This window comes from Alosa pseudoharengus, unplaced genomic scaffold (genome assembly GCF_046254945.1).
Source record: "Alosa pseudoharengus isolate Yale_2024_CS ecotype anadromous, Long Island Sound unplaced genomic scaffold, YU_APseudo_1.1 YU_APseudo_1.1_scf_14, whole genome shotgun sequence".
NCBI classification, from domain to species: Eukaryota; Metazoa; Chordata; class Actinopteri; order Clupeiformes; family Clupeidae; genus Alosa; species Alosa pseudoharengus.
The window spans coordinates 14,900,796-14,920,795 of NW_027468609.1; the positions used below are offsets into that span (position 1 = coordinate 14,900,796).

Genomic DNA, 20,000 nt, shown 5'->3' on the forward strand with positions numbered 1-20,000 from the left:
GCAAGGGAGAGTTGGCCACAGCATATGAAGATAAGGCTTACACACACACAGAGAGAGGGAGGGAGGGAGAGAGAGCGAGAGAGAGAGGGAGAGAGAAAGAGAAAGAAAGAAAGAGAGGGAGAGAGAAAGAAATAAAGAGAGAGAGAGAGACAGAGTGCGAAAAAACTCAATTTTGGGAGAAAATAATTTCTAAGCCACTATATCTGTGGTACAGAACTCAGGAGTCAGGCCAAAGGCTATTCATGTTTGGCCACTGCAGATAAATCTAAAAATATAGTTGTGCATTTTCAAACACCAATCAGTCACCACTAAGCACTTGTCCCCCCCCCCACACACACACACAAACAGAGTACAAACTCCACCAAGGTCGTTGAGTAAGTCCTTAAGCATGTTTTTTTTTTTATTATTTAGCTTTTAATGGTGTTTTTTATTTTCTCCTGACTCAGTCCTTTCTCGACACTAAGTGTGTGAGATTAGATATTTCACATTTAATTGTCATTCACATTGGAGCTCCAAACACAATAAAGGCCAGAATGTGACACACACACACACACACACAAACACAACACAAAATCCACAATAAAGAGCGAACGAGGTGCTTCTCTCTACTAATGCAATTGTTTCCATGACTCAGCCGCTCAATAAAAGAAAAAAAAATAATGAATAAAGGCCTGGTGGGCCCAGCTGCAGATTACTGGAGAACGGCTACATAACAAAACATAACAGCGCAGTTATTCCTCATTTTAGTCTCGCGCTCCGCACCGCTCCGCACCGACAAGGGGGAGGTGAAATTTTACGGATCCTCCTGAGCGGGTCGCAAAAAGCAATTTGGTGGAAACGGCTTTTCCCACCAGGCTGTGCGGGAAGCGGCAGGCTAGCCCGTGGATCATCTCATATCAGTGATATTAAAATGTTCATTAACCTCACGGGGCACCTGGTGGCACTCATTCCAGCCCTTACCCCCCGTCTGTTCCCCCAACGCACCCTCTCCATCAACCCCGCCCCCCCCCCCTCACACACACACACACACACACACACACACACACACACACACACCCCTCAGCAACACGCACCATCACCAATTAAGACGTGATGACAGTAAACGGGTATAAGACTGGCAGGGGCCGTGCACCCAGCTCTCTGGCAGATGGTTGCTAATTCCTGTCCGACAGGCCTCGTCAGCACTCGAAGCACCGGTGCAAACTAGACACCAAACTAAATCAGACGCCAGACGCTAGACGGAAGGAGAGTCCATGAGTTTCTCAGGAACTAGACAAACTAGACAGATGAAGTCTGGTTCAGGTTTCCCACTGGTGTGCTGAGAAGTCCTGGGGACACGACGTCTCCATTTTCTGCCCACTCACGATGACAGTGAAATCAGCTACCTTGACAAACATTGTCATGTCGAATTTAGTAACTGTATCCTTCATTATTTGTATTTTTGTTTGCTTGTTTGTTTATAGGGAATTGCTTGCCATTTGTCATACATCTCAGAGTTTATATCCATTGGAACCCTTCAGATCAATACTGAGTAGCTACATACATAATATATTATTATTTGTATAAATAAAATAAAATAAAAAATAAAATATTATTTGTCTTGTTGTTGTTGCTTATAAGACATGTGAAGAGGCACCTTTCCAAGTTAGCATCACTGTAAGCCCATTCAGTGATACTGAAAACAAACGGTCTTACTCAAAACACCACCAATTAACGCAAATTTGTTCTCTGTCAAAAGTCTAAAGTTGTTAACTAACGTAAATAGACCCTACTGTAGGTACTGTTGTTTTTGCTCCGGAGTTACACTGTAACTAAAAGTGAAAATCATTTGTCATAAAGCATGCTCACAATGTGTCCCTTGAAACTCCACAGAACAATACTGAGCCTGGTAAATTGCCTTTCAATTTCTGCAGCAAATATGGAACAAATTACAAGAGGTTTTCAGATTAGACCAGAATGTGTCCATAGACCAATTATTATCGTTATTTTTTTGCCTGTATTTGGATAGGACAAGGAAGATAGACGGGAGGTGAGTGGGAGAGAGAGAGATGGGGTGGGATCGGGACATGACCGCAGGTCGGATTCGAACCTGGGTCCCCGTGGGCATGGTATGGGTGCTGTCGCCTGTTGCGCCACAGCGCGCCCCCTCGTAGACCAATTTTAATGTCTGCATGCATGTTTCATGATCTGTATATGCTTGTGTATTTGCTTGCTTCCCCCCTATTTATTGTTATTATCATATTTATTGTTTGTTATGGGTAACCTTCTTAAGTATAGTATAGTATGTACTCTTTTGACCCTGTGAGGGAAATTTGGTCTCTGCATTTATCCCAATCTGTGAATCTGTGAAAAATACTCAGAGAAAAGCACACAGTGAACACACAGTGAGGTGAAGCACACACTAATCCCAGCACAGTGAGCTGCCTGCATCAACAGCGGTGCTCAGGGAGCAGTGAGGGGTTAGGTGCCTTGCTCAAGGGCACTTCAGCCGTGCCTACTGGTCGGGGTTCGAACCGGCAACCCCCCGGTAACAAGTCCGAAGCGCTAACCAGTAGGCCACGGCTGCCCCAATTCATCATGTGCTTGGCAGAGCAATGCCCTCTCAATAGTGCTACGGCAGCGACAGTCATGATTTGTCATGATTTGACAACATCATTTTATTCTTTGTATTGCTGCTGTGATTATATACTGTTTATACTTTTCTTTTCAATTTCTGAACGTTGACATTGCTGTGAAAGAGCTTAATGCTCAGTCAATCTTCCCTAAACAACGGTTGATGGTGATGATGATGATGATGCTTCATAAAAACACGAAACGCGATTTCAAATGAAATCTCACGTTCACGCAGGTGAGATATTGTCTGTCTAGACAGCGTCTGATTCTGGACATGGTCATGATCGGGTGTACAGAGTCAGATTCTTTCGGTGCGGATCCAGCAAATGAGAAAAACAGCTTGACTGAAATCCACGCCTCTGCGAATTTTCAGGGCCGAGGAGAAGGAGCCTTGCCGATTATTAGCCACGGCAAACGCTCTTGAGGAAGAACAAACTCGTTGCCCTCATCCTCACCGATGGAGAGAAAATCAAAGTTGCAGTCAGGCTTTGTGAACGCTCATTGAAATGTATGAATGTGAAGGGCCCGCCGAGAGAGAGTGCTGGTGTCTCATTCACGGGTGTGTGTGTATGTGTGTGTGTGTGTGTCTCTTTCACGGGGGTGTGCCACTGGTTCATCTCGTGATTCTCCAGCGAGGGCATCACAACACAGCCTGCGGCTTAGCTTGATTCGGTTCATTATTAATAAGAGGAGTGAAAAAGCCCCCAAAAAAGAAAGGCCTATTTAGGAAGGCGAGTGTGCATGTGTGTGAAAGAAAATGTGTGTGTATGTGTGTACTTACTTGTAATAATATGTGTACAGTACAGTTTGCGTTTGCACGTTTGTGTGTACATTTGCACTTGAGTGTGCGAGCTTTCAAGTGTGATCATGTGTGTGTAGATAGCTGCCGTGAGGTGTGTATGCACCCATTTGTGTGTGTGTGTGTGTGTGTGTGTGTGTGTTTGTGTTGTGTGTTGTGTGTGTGTGTGTGTGTGTGTATGTGTGTGTGTGTGTGTGTGTGTGTGTGTGTGTTTGTGTTGTGTGTTGTGTGTGTGTGTGTGTGTGTGTGTGTGTGTGTGTATGTGTATGTGTGTGTGTGTGTGTGTATGTGTGTGTGTTTGTGTTTGTGTGTGTGTGTTTGTGTGTGTGTGTGTGTGTGTGTGTGAGTGGAAAGAGCAGGTTGAGTACATAACTGCTGAATTCACTTCCAGGCTGGACTTAATTGATGCTTCACCACTTCCTCTGCTCATGAAGCTGGAGGCCATTAGACAGGTTGCCCTGTCTAGAATACAACATCTTTTTGCCAATGTCCATCTTATGAGCAAGACACTGAGTCAATTGAATGACAAAACAGTTTCTTTAGTGAGAAAGTGGTTCGCACTGAACACTCATACTACCAGAGACATCGTTTTCCAGTCCAAACAGGATGGGGGTTTTGGTGTTCCAAACGTGGAGTGGATATATAATGCAACAAGACTGTCACACCTCCTTAAAATGATGAACAATGATGACAACACCGTCTGGGAGTTTCTGAGGATTTGATAACTGACAGTTTAACCTCAGTAAGGGCTACTGTTGTGGATACAGGACATCATCTATCACCTGACAATGCACGAAGGTACCTTGTAAAGCTGCAACAACAGCGACAGCAACAACACTGGACTGGTTTAAAACTACAGGGAAAGCTTGCTTGCCTCCCTACTGCAGATCATGCTGTCTCTCACTCAATACTCAAAAACTCTGCAGTTGATGAAGACATAGTGACTTTTGCAGCCAAAGCCAGACTACAAGTTCTTCCAACTAGATTCAATCTTTCTCTTTGGTACCCTAACACATTCTCTTCCCACTGTTTGCACCATGATAGTCAGATAATTATTGAATCCCTGTCTCATGTTCTGAATGGCTGCTATGTGTATAAGGGAATGTACATTGCCAGACATGACAGAATTGTTGACTTAATAGTTGAACACATAATTCCATATGCTTCACCATGCAAAATCTATAAGAATGTATGTGTCTCACCTTGCATGTTCAAACTCTGTAATAGTGGAAATAATGTGTTTTCAAATGTTGCTGCAAAAAAGCCAGATGTTGTTGTTGTTGATGAGGACAGCAGAGAAGTAACCATTCTTGAAGTAGGCTGTGCATTTGACTACAGTCTAGAGCAGTGTTTCTCAAAGTGTGGTCCGGGGACCACTGGTGGTCCGCAAGCTATCCCAAGTGGTCCGTGAGCAGACATGGTAAAATATGATATAGATGAGTTGTTTGCAGTATTAAACCAACTTGTATGTAAATCCAAACAGTTCTGCAACACTGCCCGTGTAAACTATGCCAGTTTAAATTATATTAATCCTCTGACACAATAAGCAAGGTGCAAAGACAATAAGCAAGGTGGCTCATCGAGTAAGCCTATTGTGTAATATACTGTTGAAATGGGTCTACTCTTTTTTTTTAAGCTAGGTGGTCCGTGGTTTTTTATTTATTGATTAAGTGGTCCTTGGTCTGAAAAAGTTTGAGAAACACTGGTCTAGAGGATGCCTACCTTACAAAGCTTTTAAAGTATCAGACACTCAGAGACATTGTTGTACAGCTTGGGTACAAATGTAAGCTGTTGGTGTATATATTTGGAAGCCTAGGTAATGTCCACAGACTAGTAGTCAGGGGGTTGCAGATTGCTGGTCGCTCTAAGACAAGAGCAAAGGCTCTAGCAAAATTCTGCTCAATTTCTGTGATAATTGGCAGTCGCCACATCTGGAGAAGGCGCTGTTTTTTGTACCCATGAACTGAGACTAGAGGCATAGGCTACTGGGTTTACAATGCTGGTATCTAAGATTGTTTGTGTTCAATGAAATCTACTGTAAAATCTGAACACAAATAAAGGTATTAAAATGTGTGTGTGTGTGTGTGTGTGTGTGTATGTGTGTGTGTTTGTGTTGTGTGTGTGTTTGTGTGTGTTTGTGTGTTTGTGTTGTGTGTGTGTGTGTGTGTGTGTGTGTGTGTGTGTGTATGTGTGTCTCTGTGTGTGTGTGTGTGTGTGTGTGTGTGTGTGTGTGTGCCCCCCCCTCTCTGCAGTGTTGGCAGATCGGAGCTGTTCCCGGGGTGTGCGGGACATAAAGGGCCACAGCGGGCCCCCAGCACGACCTCGTCTCTGGCCCCTTCCCTCAGCGCTCCCCACGTCCTGTCACAAAGCATTTGGGCTCTCGCCCTCACGCCGCTCACTCTCCGCCCTCTGGCCTCGGACGCTTCTGCTGCCCACACCCGGACCATTGCCCACTTTCCACTTTCCACTTTCCAAGAGTCAGAGAAACAACAGAGAAGGAGAGAGATGGAGGAAGAGAAACAACAGAGAAGGAGAGAGATGGAGGAAGAGAAACAACAGAGAAGGAGAGAGATGGAGGAAGAGAAACATGGAGAAAAAGAGGGAGAGAAATCAACAGAGACAGAGAGAAACAGAAAGAGGATAAGAGGCAAAAAGAGATCGATAGAATGAGAGAGTGAAAGGGAGGGAGTGAGAGAGTGTGGGCTTGTTTGTGTGTGCGTGTGTGTGTGTGTGTGTGCATGTGTGTGTGTGTGGTTGTGTGCGTGTGTGTGTGGATGTGTGCGTGTGTGTGTGTGTGTTTGTGGTGTGATCAAACAGTGTTCACCAGCTGTGTCACCCATTCAGCCGCAGGGCTACGAGACGTTTGCTCAGCGTGTGGCAGTGGAACGGCGGCATTCTGGGTAAGCCAGCAACTGACACTGGAAGAGGGAACCAAACACTGGAAGACTGTATCGACTAGCGGCCTGAGAGTGTGAGCAGGATAGAACCAGACCGCGCCGGACCAGCCTGAACCGTGCGGTCAAACTCCGGCAGGCGAGACGGAGTGAGGTGAGGTGAGGCAAGACACGGCAGGGGATTGCAGATGGCCACTGGCCGTGACTCTGATCTGGCCGTGGCTAAAAAGGCGTGACGCGCTCCTGCGGCCAAGAGTCGAGACGGCAGAGACAGATTGTGGCCGAACGGAGGCCTGTCATCGCCGCTGTGGCCGAGCCGAGGCGTGAAAGAGATGTTGGCACCGCATCGGGGTCAGTGAGGGGAGCGGAGCGAGCCAACCGCTCCGAGACAAGAACTGGACGTCGTCCACTTGGAGCGAGCCGTGAATGTGACGTGACTGTCCTGACCCATCGACACACACCTCCGTTAGGCTCCATCAGCCAAGCGACACACACACCCACACACACACCCACACACACACCCACACACACACACACACACACACACACACACACACATTCATACACACTCACACACACACGCGCATACATACACACACATACACATTCACACACTCACACACGCACTCAAAAACACACACACACACAGGAGGAGAGTTTGATGGATTCCCACCGTAGGTTGGGCTCGTTGCGTTGCGCTCTGTTCCAATCTTGCTGGCACACAGGCGGAGGAGAATGCATTTAAGGGAGGAGCGGTCAGCAGAATTCAAATGCTCTGCTAGCCCCCGTAGCACTGACCTGAGATTTCTGGGGGCGGGGGGGGGGGGGTGGGGGGTCTGATTGATGCGTGCAGATAATGGCAACAAATCACGCCAATGAAGCCCAGGGGACCAGAGCAGAGAGTCATGCCACCACCTCGCTTTCTATCTTCTGTTTCTTGCACTCTCTTTCTGTTTCTCTCTCATTCTTTCTCTCTTGCTCTCTTTCTCTTTCATCCATTTCTCTCTTATTTCTGTCTCTCTCATGTCTTTCTCTCGCTCATCTCTCTCTCTCTCTCTTCTGTCTGTCACACATGCTTTCACTCTCATCTCTTTCTCTATCTCCCTCACTCTTTCCCTGTCTCTCGTTCTGCTAGCTGTTTCTTCCTTCGCTCTCATATATATTCAAAATTATACTGAAAAATAAGGTCATGAACGCAACTTCCAAGTTCAGTCAGAACTCAGTCGATACTAATAGCATTTTACACCGCTTCAGATAACCATTTTGTATTTAGCACCTTATACTTAATGCAGGTGCCCTTGAAGCCTGACAAACAATATAACCAGTCAATACGAGCTGACTAAGCTATGGGGGAAAAACACTCGCCAGCTTTAGCGATAGCGCCTCATCCCCGCGCGTGGCGGAGGCTCCTGCACTATTCAGGTCAGTGCGGGATATGCTAGCCACGTCCTGCAGCTCTTTCCACACAGCGCCTACAGACGTGCGCCTCGCTCGAAACCACCCGCACCGCACGGGGGGGGGGGCACAAGGGGGCAACGCTCGCGGCCTGATCGCGAAAAAACCATCCCTCCTCCTCAGATAGAATACGAAATAGGAGCCACAGAACGCCCCAGCATGAAAAGAGCATATTTAATATTAGCCAGCTCATATGCAAGCCACCACGGGGTTAGGTTGGGGGGGGGGGGTTCGACTTTAAACAATACCGCCTGCTACTGCTACTGTTGTGCATGTCAATGACTCAATGTCTTAAACATAAATAAAAAATCAGCAGCGGGGTTATTAAGGCGAGCAGCCGAGTCGGACTAAGCCCCCTGGAAGCCCTGCGGGGTCTGGGACCGTTTCCAGCCGGCCTCCCCAACTTTGACTTATTAAACTTTTTCATGATACTGTAATATTGCAATGCTGCTGTGCTGTGCTGTAATGAAGTGAGAGTCCTTATCGTGGTGGTTATGAACTATGTAACAACGAGGTTTTATTATAGGTTTAGTCAGATTTTCTTTTTTTTTCTTTTTCGCATGCCCAAATTTCCGTCAATGAGTCCCGGGACACTGAAAGACCGGGGTACACGAAACTTGGTGGGCATGTAACCCCACATGGATAGCATGGAACCATCGTTTTTCGTTTTGATCTGTGGCCCCCCGCTGGACTGGACCCCCCGAAAGGAGGGTAGGGCAGACACAGTTTTCTGTGAATATCTCGAAAACCGTAGGGTTTAGGAGGACCATTTTTTTTGGTATGTTGATCTCAAGAGGCCATGTCAACCCATTCAATTTCATGTATAGCGCCACCTAGTTAAACACAAAAAAGTAAAAATTAGGTGTTGTAATCGCAGGTATCTGTGACCTAACATAGTCAAAACTGCACGAAATTGGAAGTGTAGGATCATTATGACACCCTCTGAATGCACGCCAAGTTTCGTGGAATTCCGTTCATGGGGGGCCACACAATAAATTAATTTATGTTACTATACACCAACTGGCCTGTAGGTGGCCGGAGACAGTTTTCTGTGAATATCTCGAGAACCGTAGGGCCTAGGAGGTCCACCTTTTTTATGTATGTTGGTCTTAAGGGGGCATGTCAACCCATCCCATTACCACTTATTTCATGTATAGCGCCACCTAGTTAAAAATTAAAAAGCAAAAAATTAGGTGTTTTCATCACAATATCTCTAGCTGACATGGTCAAAACTGCACGAAATTGAAAGTGTAGGATCATTATGACACCCTCCGAATGCATGCCAAGTTTTGTGAACTTTCGTTCATGGGGGGCCTTACAATAAAATAATTTATATGTACATTTAGTGACCATACACCAACAAGGATTCCCGGGACACTGAAAGACCGGGGTACACGAAACTTGGTGGGCATGTAACCCCACATGGGTAGCATGGAACCGTAGTTTTTCGTTTTGATCTGTGGCCCCCCGCTGTACTGGACCCCCCGAAAGGAGGGTAGGGCAGACACAGTTTTCTGTGAATATCTTGAGAACCGTAGGGCCTAGGATGACCAATTTTTTCCGTATGTTTGCCTCCAGGGGTCATGTTAACCCATTCCATGTGCACACATGTGCATAAACAGATACACACGCACACACATACATTCACAGTAATCATACGTATGACACATACTCACACAGTAGACATATGTACGCATGCATGCACATGCACAAACACACATACGCAGGCAAACACACAAGCACGCACGCACACGCACACACACACACACACACACACACACATAAACATAAACGTGTACACGCACACATGCACACAATTCAAGAATTTCTCAGAATTATGAACAGGCAAGATGGGGGTGGGGTTGTATAAAATGAATTTTACCTGTGAAATCTATGAACTAATCATGTTTTGGTACTTGTTGTCTAGCAGATACCAGTGAGAATTGAGTGTGGCTAATGCAATTTAGTGAGACAGTTAGAATCATATAGGCCTTTCAGCGTGATTTATTTTTGTGGAAAAAATGTGCTGGACTGGGCGGCGGTCATATGTTGTACCGCTCTGCGGTACATCTAGTTTACAGAATGCCTGCTTCTTTTAAGCTCTGACTTGCTGCAGTCCCTGAACCATACCACCCCAAACCTCCACCTCCATGACGCATTAAACGTGGCTGGCTATACGTTTGGTGTTTCCAGAATGCTGGTTTCTGTTTTGGATTTCTTTTCCTTCAGTGCCCCTTCCACCCTCCCCACCCCCAACCCAACCAGCACACCGCACTGATGCTGTTGAACTAATGCCTGCCAGATTGTGTGTGAGTTTTAGCCAACAACATCTAATCTGATTTTATTCCTCCATTCCTTCCGGGTAATAACTCTGAAAATGTATCCAAGAACATAAATAAATATACTCACTCACAGATTTGTGAAAGTGTTGTACTGCTACAGATAGCCTGATGGATGTAACTCAAAAGCATTCAAAATGTTTCCCATGAGCACACCTGGCCATCAGGTGCGCCTCAGCTCACTACCCCTGCGTGTCTCTCGTCTGATTTCAATACAGACTCACGGCAACACCTGCAAGTCTTTCGAACTCCTCCAAGACTTCCAAAATGACTCGCTCGCTATAACCCGGCTATTTCATCGCAAACTCAAGTTTAACAAACCAGTTCTTTTGGCTTGCAGCGAGACGACGGCCGTGGAAAACATTTCTTTTTTTTTTGTTCTCTCCCCATTTTTATGTGACAAAGCTGTTGTTTTACATACCAATGAGCAGACTTTTCTGTCTGTTCTCTTCCAAGAGATTTAACAGAGTTTAAAGTCATTTCTGCCCATTATGATAATGGCCTGGTTTTCCGGTTGCCTCACTTTCTCCACAAATGTGTGGTGGAAAACAACCAAGGCGAAGAGCCAGTAAGACTCTCTTCTGCGTTGCTCTGCTGTGCTCGGTGCTGTGTGTTGGGCAGACTCCCCCTCATCGTCGGAGCTCCCGCTGGGTGGATGTGCGGTGGGCCGCATTACGGAGAGCACACAGAGTGCCGGTAAACCACCTCCGTCCACAGCAGTCCATCTCAACAGAGCCGTGGGAGGACAGCGAAAAGGCTGCCCCCTGCCAACAAACACAACTACACATACACCCACCTGCCCGTCATAAAAACGTCAATGCACACACACACACACACACACACACACACACACACACACACACACACACACACACACACACACACACACACCAGCCTCTTTCACAAATGGGTTAATGTACACACACACACACACACACACACACACACTTGCCTCTCACACATCTTAAGAAACATGACCCACACACAACACACACACACACACACACTTGCCTCTCACACATCCTAAGACACATGACCCACACACATCAACACACATCAACAAACACACACACACACACACACACACACACACACACACACACACACACACACACTTGCCTCTCACACATCTTAAGACACATGACCCACACACACACACATACACACACTTGCCTCTCACACATCCTAAGACACATGACCCACACACATCAACACACATCAACACACATCAACAAACACACACACACACACACACACACACACACACACACATACTTGCCTCTCACACATCCTAAAACACATGACCCACACACATCAACAAACACATCTCCCCCTCAGGAGAAATCTGTGAGGTGTTAGAGCGAACCATTCAGGCCAAGCAGAGAAGACACCATCATCCGCTCTGCAAACATGTCCAGCCAGCGCCGCCGACAGGGTGGACAAGGACAAGCGCTTATCTCTCTGGCTGATGACAGCGACCTCATGTATTAAGGGAGCGAGGCTGGCACTCGGTCAACACACTCAATGCCACAGGGACGTCCAGCGCTAATAGCAGCGCTAATAGCAGCGCTGCGTGAGTGACATCACGAGAAGAGGGACTGGCGTTCACAGAGCTGGAGTGTGTGTCGAGAGCAGCGGGGGTCAGTGGGGGTCAAGGGCGGACGAACGAATGATGGTGGTGTTCAGCGATCAAACGTAACGTTCACCATGAGCATCCTGAGCAGCGGAGGAACAGACTAGCGGCTAGCAACAGTCAGAATGCAACTGGTCATTTTGGACCAGTCAGAATATGAGATGCACAGGTAATGATGAAGTCACAGTGAAATGTGCGACGTCACTACTCAACGGTGCATGGGCTGTGTGTGTGTGTATGTGTGTGTGTGTGTGTATGTGTGTGCATGTGTGTGTGTGTGTGTGTGTGAAATGTGCGACGTCTCTACTCAACACTGCATGGGCTGTCTGTGTGTGTGTGTATGTGTGTGTGTGTGTGTGTGTGTGTATGTGTGTGCATGTGTGTGTGTGTGTGTGTGTGTGAAATGTGCGACGTCTCTACTCAACACTGCATGGGCTGTGTGTGTGTGTATGTGTGTGTGTGTGTGTGTGTGTGTATGTGTGTGCATGTGTGTGTGTGTATGTGTGTGTATGTGTGTGTGTGTGTATGTGTGTGCATGTGTGTGTGTGTGTGTGTGTGTGAAATGTGCGACGTCTCTACTCAACAGTGCATGGGCTGTGTGTGTGTGTATGTGTGTGTGTGTGTGTGTGTGTATGTGTGTGCATGTGTGTGTGTGTATGTGTGTGTATGTGTGTGTGTGTGTGTGTGTGTATGTGTGTGCTTGGGCTGTGTGTGTGTGTATGTGTGTGTGTGTGTGTGTGTGTATGTGTGTGCATGTGTGTGTGTGTGTGTGAAATGTGCGACGTCTCTACTCAACACTGCATGGGCTGTGTGTGTGTGTGTGTGTGTGTGTGTGTGTGTGTGTATGTGTGTGCATGTGTGTGTGTGTGTGTGTGTGTGAAATGTGCGACGTCTCTACTCAACACTGCATGGGCTGTGTGTGTGTGTGTGTGTGTGTGTGTGCATGTGTGTGTGTGTGTGTGTGTGAAATGTGCGACGTCTCTACTCAACACTGCATGGGCCTCACAGGTCTCTATCTTTATCGTATCTGATCTTTATTTAATCCAAAGCGACTCACAGATCAAGTTCACTGGAGCAGCTTGGGGTCTTGTGGGCCCTGCTCAAGGGCACAGTGGTGGCAGCTGGGAATTGGAGTTTGTGACTTTTCAGACTGCGTGTCTCATGCTTATGGACAATGAGCTGCATAGACAGGCTAATGAAAGCAGTGAAACTTGCGTGTCTCATGCTAATGGCAGCAGTGAAACTTGCGTGTCTCATGCTAATGGCAGCAGTGAAACTTGCGTGTCTCACGCTAATGGCAGCAGTGAAACTTGCGTGTCCTGCCTGATGCTGCTTGCTTGGTATTCTGGGGGTCGTGTCCAGTGCAGTGACAGTACTAGTAACACTGTCTTCTCTGTGATCACTGCCTGTGAAGTGCTTTATTAGACTCTAAAGGTCATCCATCTCCCGTGGACCCAAACCTGTGAATAGGTGGACATTCACACGTACGTGCCAGTGTGTCCATTCTCGAGTGAAAGGTTCTCTAGCACTGCACATCACCAGTGTGTGTGTGTGTGTGAGTGTGAGCGTAAGTGTGAGTGTGTGTGTGAGTGAGCTTGTGTGTGTGTGTGTGTGTGTGTGTGCGTGTGTGTGTGTGTGTGCATGTGCGTGAGTGTGTGTGTGTGTAAGTGTGAGTCTGGGAGCGTGTTGCTATCAATAATCAGATATCTCAACAAATGTGAGTCTGTTGAACACCAGAGGAAGTGGTGCGGTTTATCCCTGATAGAAGCTCTCCGGGGGACTGGACCTCGTGACATCACTTCCCATTTCCTAACTCTGGGACTTCATCTGATACATTCAGTTTAAAGGATACCGGCTGTTTCACTATTTCACTGTGTTTTGCATCTTACATTTTGGTACCAGTACATGCAACAACATTCACAGGCCTTTACAGCCACGATTCTTTAATGAATCCTTGTATCAATATTTATAAAACGGAGAGTTCCTATCTTTGATTATGTTTGGCTAGGTCATGTTCTAAGCCATTGTACACTCTTCACCCATCCACAATGACCCCCATCGCATTCTACACCAGAGACCGGCACTGCCAGTGGGCCACTGGCATTCCAGCGTGACCTTTGACCTGTTACCTTTCTCTGGGCCTCCTGGCGGGCGTACTGCACCAGCATGGGCTCACCGTGCTTCCGCAGGAAGTCCCTCTGACAGCCGTCGGCCAATCCCGGCTCGTTAGGCAGGAAGTTACTGGCCCACACCTGCAGAGGGACGGAGGGAGGGAGAGAAAGATAGAAAGAGAGAAAGAGAGAGAGAGGGAGTAGGGGTGGAAAAAGCGAAAAAAGAGACTTTTAAAACTTTAACTTATGTATTTGGGGGGTGAGAAGCCAGGCTGCAACGGTATTCTGAGTGCCTGCAGCTTTTTCGAAATGTAATTTCTGTAAATACATTGAGACAACTGTAATATCATCCACATAACGATCATTTCATGCAAATGGCACTCTGCCATTTAAACCGTTTAAGGTTATTTCACAGTTTTCTGCAGCTAACATAGCAACTAGGTATCCCTGGGCAACCAGGCAAGAGACAACATCCATCTTCTGCAGATGCAGTAACAAAGTTAAGTTTCTCAAATCAGCTCACCATTAAAAGACTTAAAGTAAGTCCAACCACTTGGGGTGTTAAAAGGCACATCTAACAATCCTGAGGGGCATCATTGGGGCAAAAGGCTTTTAATCCACACAGGGAAGGAAGAGAGCTTTCCCTTGTCCTTCCCGAAGATAGGAATCTTCTGGCCCCTATTCACAGATGCATGACAGAAGGTTGCCGTCACTGTTATTCCCAAGGGCACATGGTGGTGGAATGATGGACCACCTTTCCCAGATTAAGATTCCCAGATCAGTTCTTATTCCCATATGATGCCAAGATGGCATATTAACATCAAAATAACAGCTTTCAGTGGACACAGGGCTCACCCCTCCGAAAAGGAGGGAGGGAGTGAGGGCGGTGGAGAGAGAGAGAGAGACGGAGAGGGAGAGATAGAGAAAGGTCAGGGAGGATAGAGAGGGAGAGAGAGAACAGAGAGAAAAAAGAGAAAGGGAAGTCAAAGAGAGACAGATAGAGGGAGAAGGGAGGACAGAGAGGGAGAGAGAGAACAGAGAGAAAAAAGAGAGAAGGAAGTCAAAGAGAGACAGAGGAAGAGAGAAGATAGAGCGAAAAGAGTACATTTCCATTTAACAGAAGTTTTTGATATGGAAGCCCCATGGAGTGGGGACATTTTTAGGAGATATTTTATCAGCGCTTTGCCTTCATGCCCTGAGAATGTCATCCAGGAGTCCATGAGAGGGGGGGGGGGATGGAGAGATAGAAGCATGAAAAAGAGAGAGGAGAGGAGAGAGTGAGGAGAGAGAGAGGAGAGGAGATGAGGAGAAAAGCAGGCGGCCTCTTCTGTAATCCTCTGTGGATGAGAGATGTCATCACTGTCTCCTCTCACAAATAATGACACTCTCCTCCTCTCTCCTTTCCTCTCCCTTCCTTGTCCTCTCCTCTCCTCTCCTCTCCCCTCCTCTCCACCTCTCCTCTCCTCTCCTCAGTCTCCTCTCCCCCTCTCCTCTCCTTCCAGCCCAGCGCTATAAATACCTCTGGTCATCCTCTGCCTCCTCTGTTGTCCCCCACTCTGCAATCACACCCCCCCCCCCCCCCCCCCCGGCCCCGCTCGCGTACGTATGCACATGTCAGAGCAGATGTGAAGCAGACACCAGCCGGCTCCTCAGAGCTCTTCTCCTCCCATTCATTTGGCTTAATAAGCACGTGTCAGCATTCAAGGGCACTGCACAAAACACAGACATATGCTCATCACACACACACACACACACACACACACACACACACACACACACACTTGGCTTTTCAAAAGCAAAGTGCTGCTGACGTCTGTTGCTAACTTTTACTTTTTCGAAACTGAACTTTTCCTCCCTTGTTTCTGTGAAGCGACAGCAGTAGCAGTAGCAGTGCTTGGCGGTGGCGACGGTGGCGACGGCAACAGCAGGAGGAGGAGGAGGCTCTGCCGGGCTCAGGGACGACGGCCAGAGGATCCTTGGCGAGGCGGCATCTTGATCAGCATCCAGGAGTCGCGGGGGCAGGAGAGCGGTTGCTGGGGGGCTGTGTGTGGTGTGTGTGTGTGTGTGTGTGTGTGTGGGGGGGGGGCCTGTGGGTTGTATCTGTGTGCTTTGTGATGAAGAGGAATCAGTGCCTCTCCTCCCTGCTGGGAGAAAGCCTGGCAACCAGCATCAAAACCGCCTTCACCTGAGTCCAGGATGAAGAGCAGCAACGAGCTCAAAGAAAGAGAGAAAAGGAGAAAAAGAGAAAAAGAGAAAAAGAAAGAAAAAAAGGGGTCTTGGACAGAGATCAGTGTGAGACTAAAAATACACAAATACAAAAAAGGGGCCCTTTCCTCTCTGTTGTGGTCGCTACAGTAACCGATCTCAGTGTGCGGACTGAGGCTTTCAAACCGGGTTTCCTTCCAGGCCGCTACCATGGCTGGCTAACAAGAGCCATCTCGCTGACGGGCCGAGAGCGTTGCGTAAAAGTAGCGTCTGGTTGTTTTTTTTAAATATATGTGTCCCAGTATCACACTGAGCTGTAGAGTTATGAGGTGGTGGGGAAGAGAAAGTAAGAAAGTATATACAGTAATATGAATTTTTTCTTTCTGTATTCTAGCTGTACATCTGGGAAGGTGAGCTATGGGAACTGTACAAACGACATCTGTTTGTGTGTGTGTGTGTGTGTGTGTGTGTGTTATCGCTGAAATACCATGGGTGTTGGCTCAATATTTACAGAGCATAAGGGAGCTGATAAGCTTGAGAGATGGACGGGCACGGTCGGGAGGATGCAGCCAGTGCCACGGAGCGTCACGGAACGCCATGGAACGCCATGGAACGCCACGGAGCGCCACGGAACAACTGACATCCCTTCAATCTGTGACTGAATGGAAAATGACAACATATGTTTACAAAGTTGCCGCCATGGGCATTAGACGCCATGCCGCATCTAATGACGAGAGCGCACACACACCGGCCCCCGCCTCCAGCATTCCCCGACCTCACCGGCACGTCTGCGGCGGATAGCCGGCCGTCGGCGGCTAAACGGCTTCTGGAATTATCTCAAAGCCAGAAAAAGAGAGATTAAGAAGAAGGGGGAGTGAAGAAAAGGTTCAGAATGAACACTTCCCCTGCAGGACTGGACTGGACCGCTGGGCTGGACGCTGCGACGCTCTCTCTCGCTCTCTCCCCTCCTGACTACATGACAGATGAAGACGGAGTGGGGAAGAGGAGGAGGAGGAGGACGGGGACATATTTCACCGCGCGGGACAGAAGCTCTGGTGAGTTACCGCGCCACGGCAGATTTGTGTATCCGGAGGAGGCGTCGTGTCGCACAGAGGAAGCTTCGGGCCAAGGCGGAGGCCATTAAGCAGCACAGATGCGAGCCGCTCCTCCGCACAAATCAACGCCGTCGCCAGCTGGGACAGCACTTGTCACGCACACGCTCAGCGAGAACGACAACCTGGACGAGAGAGGGCTCCGCAGATCAATGCCATGGCCTGCTACCAAACGTCTGCGGTCAGTCCGCGCCCCCAGTGTCCAAGCCAAAGCACCTGCCAACAAAACAAGGACTGCATGGCCAGTGTCCTGTATTTTGCAGTCTTTTTAGTCTTTGATAGGCTGTAAAAGAAAGGAGGCAGCAGTTGATTGCCGTAGAGGAATGCATCAGCTTCTCAGTACTGTGTCCAACTTCTCCCAGTATCTGGCCAGCAAAGAAAAGTTATGAAAACTGCACATGGGGAAAGTGCCAACCTGTCAAAGCGGTCGCGATCATCTCAATAATACGTGTCAGTAGAAGAGTTACGCAGGTCATGGCATGCGATAGATCAGTGTTTTGGGGGGGAGGTTTCACCCATGACAGTTCCTCGCCGTCACACAGAGATGAAGAAAAAGAGGAGTTGGCGCACTCTCCGCGGCCCAGCACTGAGCGAGCTGCTTACTGCAAGCTGTGTGGGGGAGTCGAGAAAGCCCCCAACCCCCCCCCCCCCCGGCCCTCATCCAGCTTCCCCGGCAACTCTCGCTCGTCCATCACGACGACAGTCTAAGCCAAAGGAAATCCATCTTTGAGGCCAAAGCGTTCATTTAGCTGCACACATTTACCGCTCGGTCCCCAGGCCGTCCACATGGGTGGGGGGGGGCTTGATGTGCCGCAGTAGGCGACCGTGTCTTCTGTGTGCCGGTAAACACAAGTGACGGGCAAGGCGTTCCCCCCCCCCCCCCGACCGCCCGAGCTGCATCTCATGACCTACCTACTGGTGGTTCTCCCAGCTGGCCTTTTTAACGTGATGCAGGGGAGATGAATAAGGAGATGAAGACGAAGAAGAAGAGAGAGAGAGAGGGAGAGAGAGAAAGAGAGAGAGGGAGAGAGAGAGAGAGAGAGAGGGAGAGAGAGAGAGAAAGCTTCTCTGCTGTTAATTAGGAGACAAATGTTTTATCAAAGTCAATGAGCTTGTGTAAAGAGAGAGGTTATTCATGCGGCCGCTGGTGTTAGCATGAGCATTGGCGTATTAATAATGGAGCTGTTCGGTGGGAGCGGGCAGGTGGGCGCTGTGAGGCGTGGAGATTAATAGAGACGTCGGATCTGGAGAGTTAGCTCCATGCATGGCCATCGACAGGAAGCCACAGCTGCAACGGCCGCCTCTGCTGTTCTGATCTCTTTCTCTCTCTCTCTCTCTCTCTTGCTCTCTCGCACTCTCTCTCTCTCTCGCCCTCTCTCCCTCTCTAGCTTGCTCGCACTCTCCCTCTCTCTCTTGTTGTCCCCCTTTCTCTCTCTCTTTCTCTCTCTCTCTCTCTGTCGCTTTCACTCTCTCGCATTCTCTCTCTCTCTGTCGCTTTCACTCTCGCATTCTCTCTCTCTCGCCCTCTCTCACTCTCTCCCTCTCTAGCTTGCTAGCACTCTCCCTCTCTCTCTTGTTCTCCCTCTCTCTCTCTCTTACTCTCTCTGTCGCTTTCACTCTCTGGCCTTAACTCTGAAAAGCCTCCCACCACACATGTGTTCAGAACTGTAGGACTGGGGAGGTCCAGGGGTGACTGAGTGTATGTGTGTGTGTGTGTTGGGGATTATTAGAGTCCCAGAAGAGTGAGTGTTTGGGGAAATTGTTAGAGGTCGTCTGGAAGCAACCTAACAGGTGGATCGCTATCTAGCGCACAATCGCTGCACTGGGAATTGGACGAGCAGAGAGAGAAAGTGTATCAGTTTCCTGATTTCATATCTTTTGACGTGGCCTTTTTCGCCTCTTTCCTGTATCCACATTTTTCCCACCATTAATTCCTTTTTGGTTTGTTTCAGAGGGCAAACTGTCTTAAGAGAATTTTCCAGTAATTTAGGGGTTTTTGAAAAAAAAAAAGAACGAAGGCTCCAAATAGAGAAATCACATGAATCTCTCACAGCTCGTTTTCCATATTAAATATCACAAAGCTGTGCCGCAGAATAATACCAAATGGTGAAGTGGGGAAACTTTGCACTTGTGTTATTTTTTCTGGGAGTAATCATGAATCGTGGAGTGAGACGAGACGGAAATCCTGTCATCGGAGTGAATCCAGCTGAAAAGGAGCCAGCGATGGTGAAAACATCAGGGGGGAGGACAGCCGGGAATATCGCTTTACACGGCAAACTCAATCCAGCCACCAGAGTTCCATTCTGGGGGAACTTGGCGAGCCAGCCTGCACTCTGTTCCCTCACCCGTCTTTTTAATACCACAATAAAAATTAAATAACACTTGAGAAATCAAGGTCCAAGTTTAAAGTGCCTGAGCAATGATTCCAATTCCTTCCTTCCCCCCCGACAAACATCTGGAAGCCAGTGCGGCTTTGTTTGCGCCTGTTTACGCTGCTTTTGAAGGCCGTGTGCCAAGACGTCTGAGCGCGCTCTGGATTTGCCTGAAATGAAAGATTACCAAAAGAAACACACCATTACTCATGGTTCATGTCTTACACCACTCTCGCATATCAGAGGCTTTACTGCACTCGCCGTGCGTCGTCTACCTAACGATCTCATTCAAAGCAGATGAATTACACATGCTTGAATCGAACAGTAATGCGCTGCGCTTTTTTGAAGACGCATGAATCACCGGCCGACCAGGCGAGCACAGCTGGACTTGCCCAAAAGGTACATTTGATGCTATTTTCCCCACTCCTCGGCTCCGATCGTGCTTCGATCGGTACAGAGCACCTGTG

General features: G+C 48.1%; 1 protein-coding gene across 2 annotated transcripts in view; it reads right to left on the reverse strand.

Annotated features, from left to right (window-relative positions):
* Positions 1-20,000, reverse strand: part of galt (galactose-1-phosphate uridylyltransferase) — a 93,450-nt gene that overhangs the window by 52,791 nt on the left and 20,659 nt on the right. For both annotated transcript variants that reach the window (XM_076283935.1, XM_076283936.1), the window contains one exon: positions 13,863-13,985. In XM_076283935.1, coding sequence (XP_076140050.1) covers positions 13,863-13,985 — 123 coding nt within the window. The remainder of the gene's footprint in view (positions 1-13,862; positions 13,986-20,000) is intronic.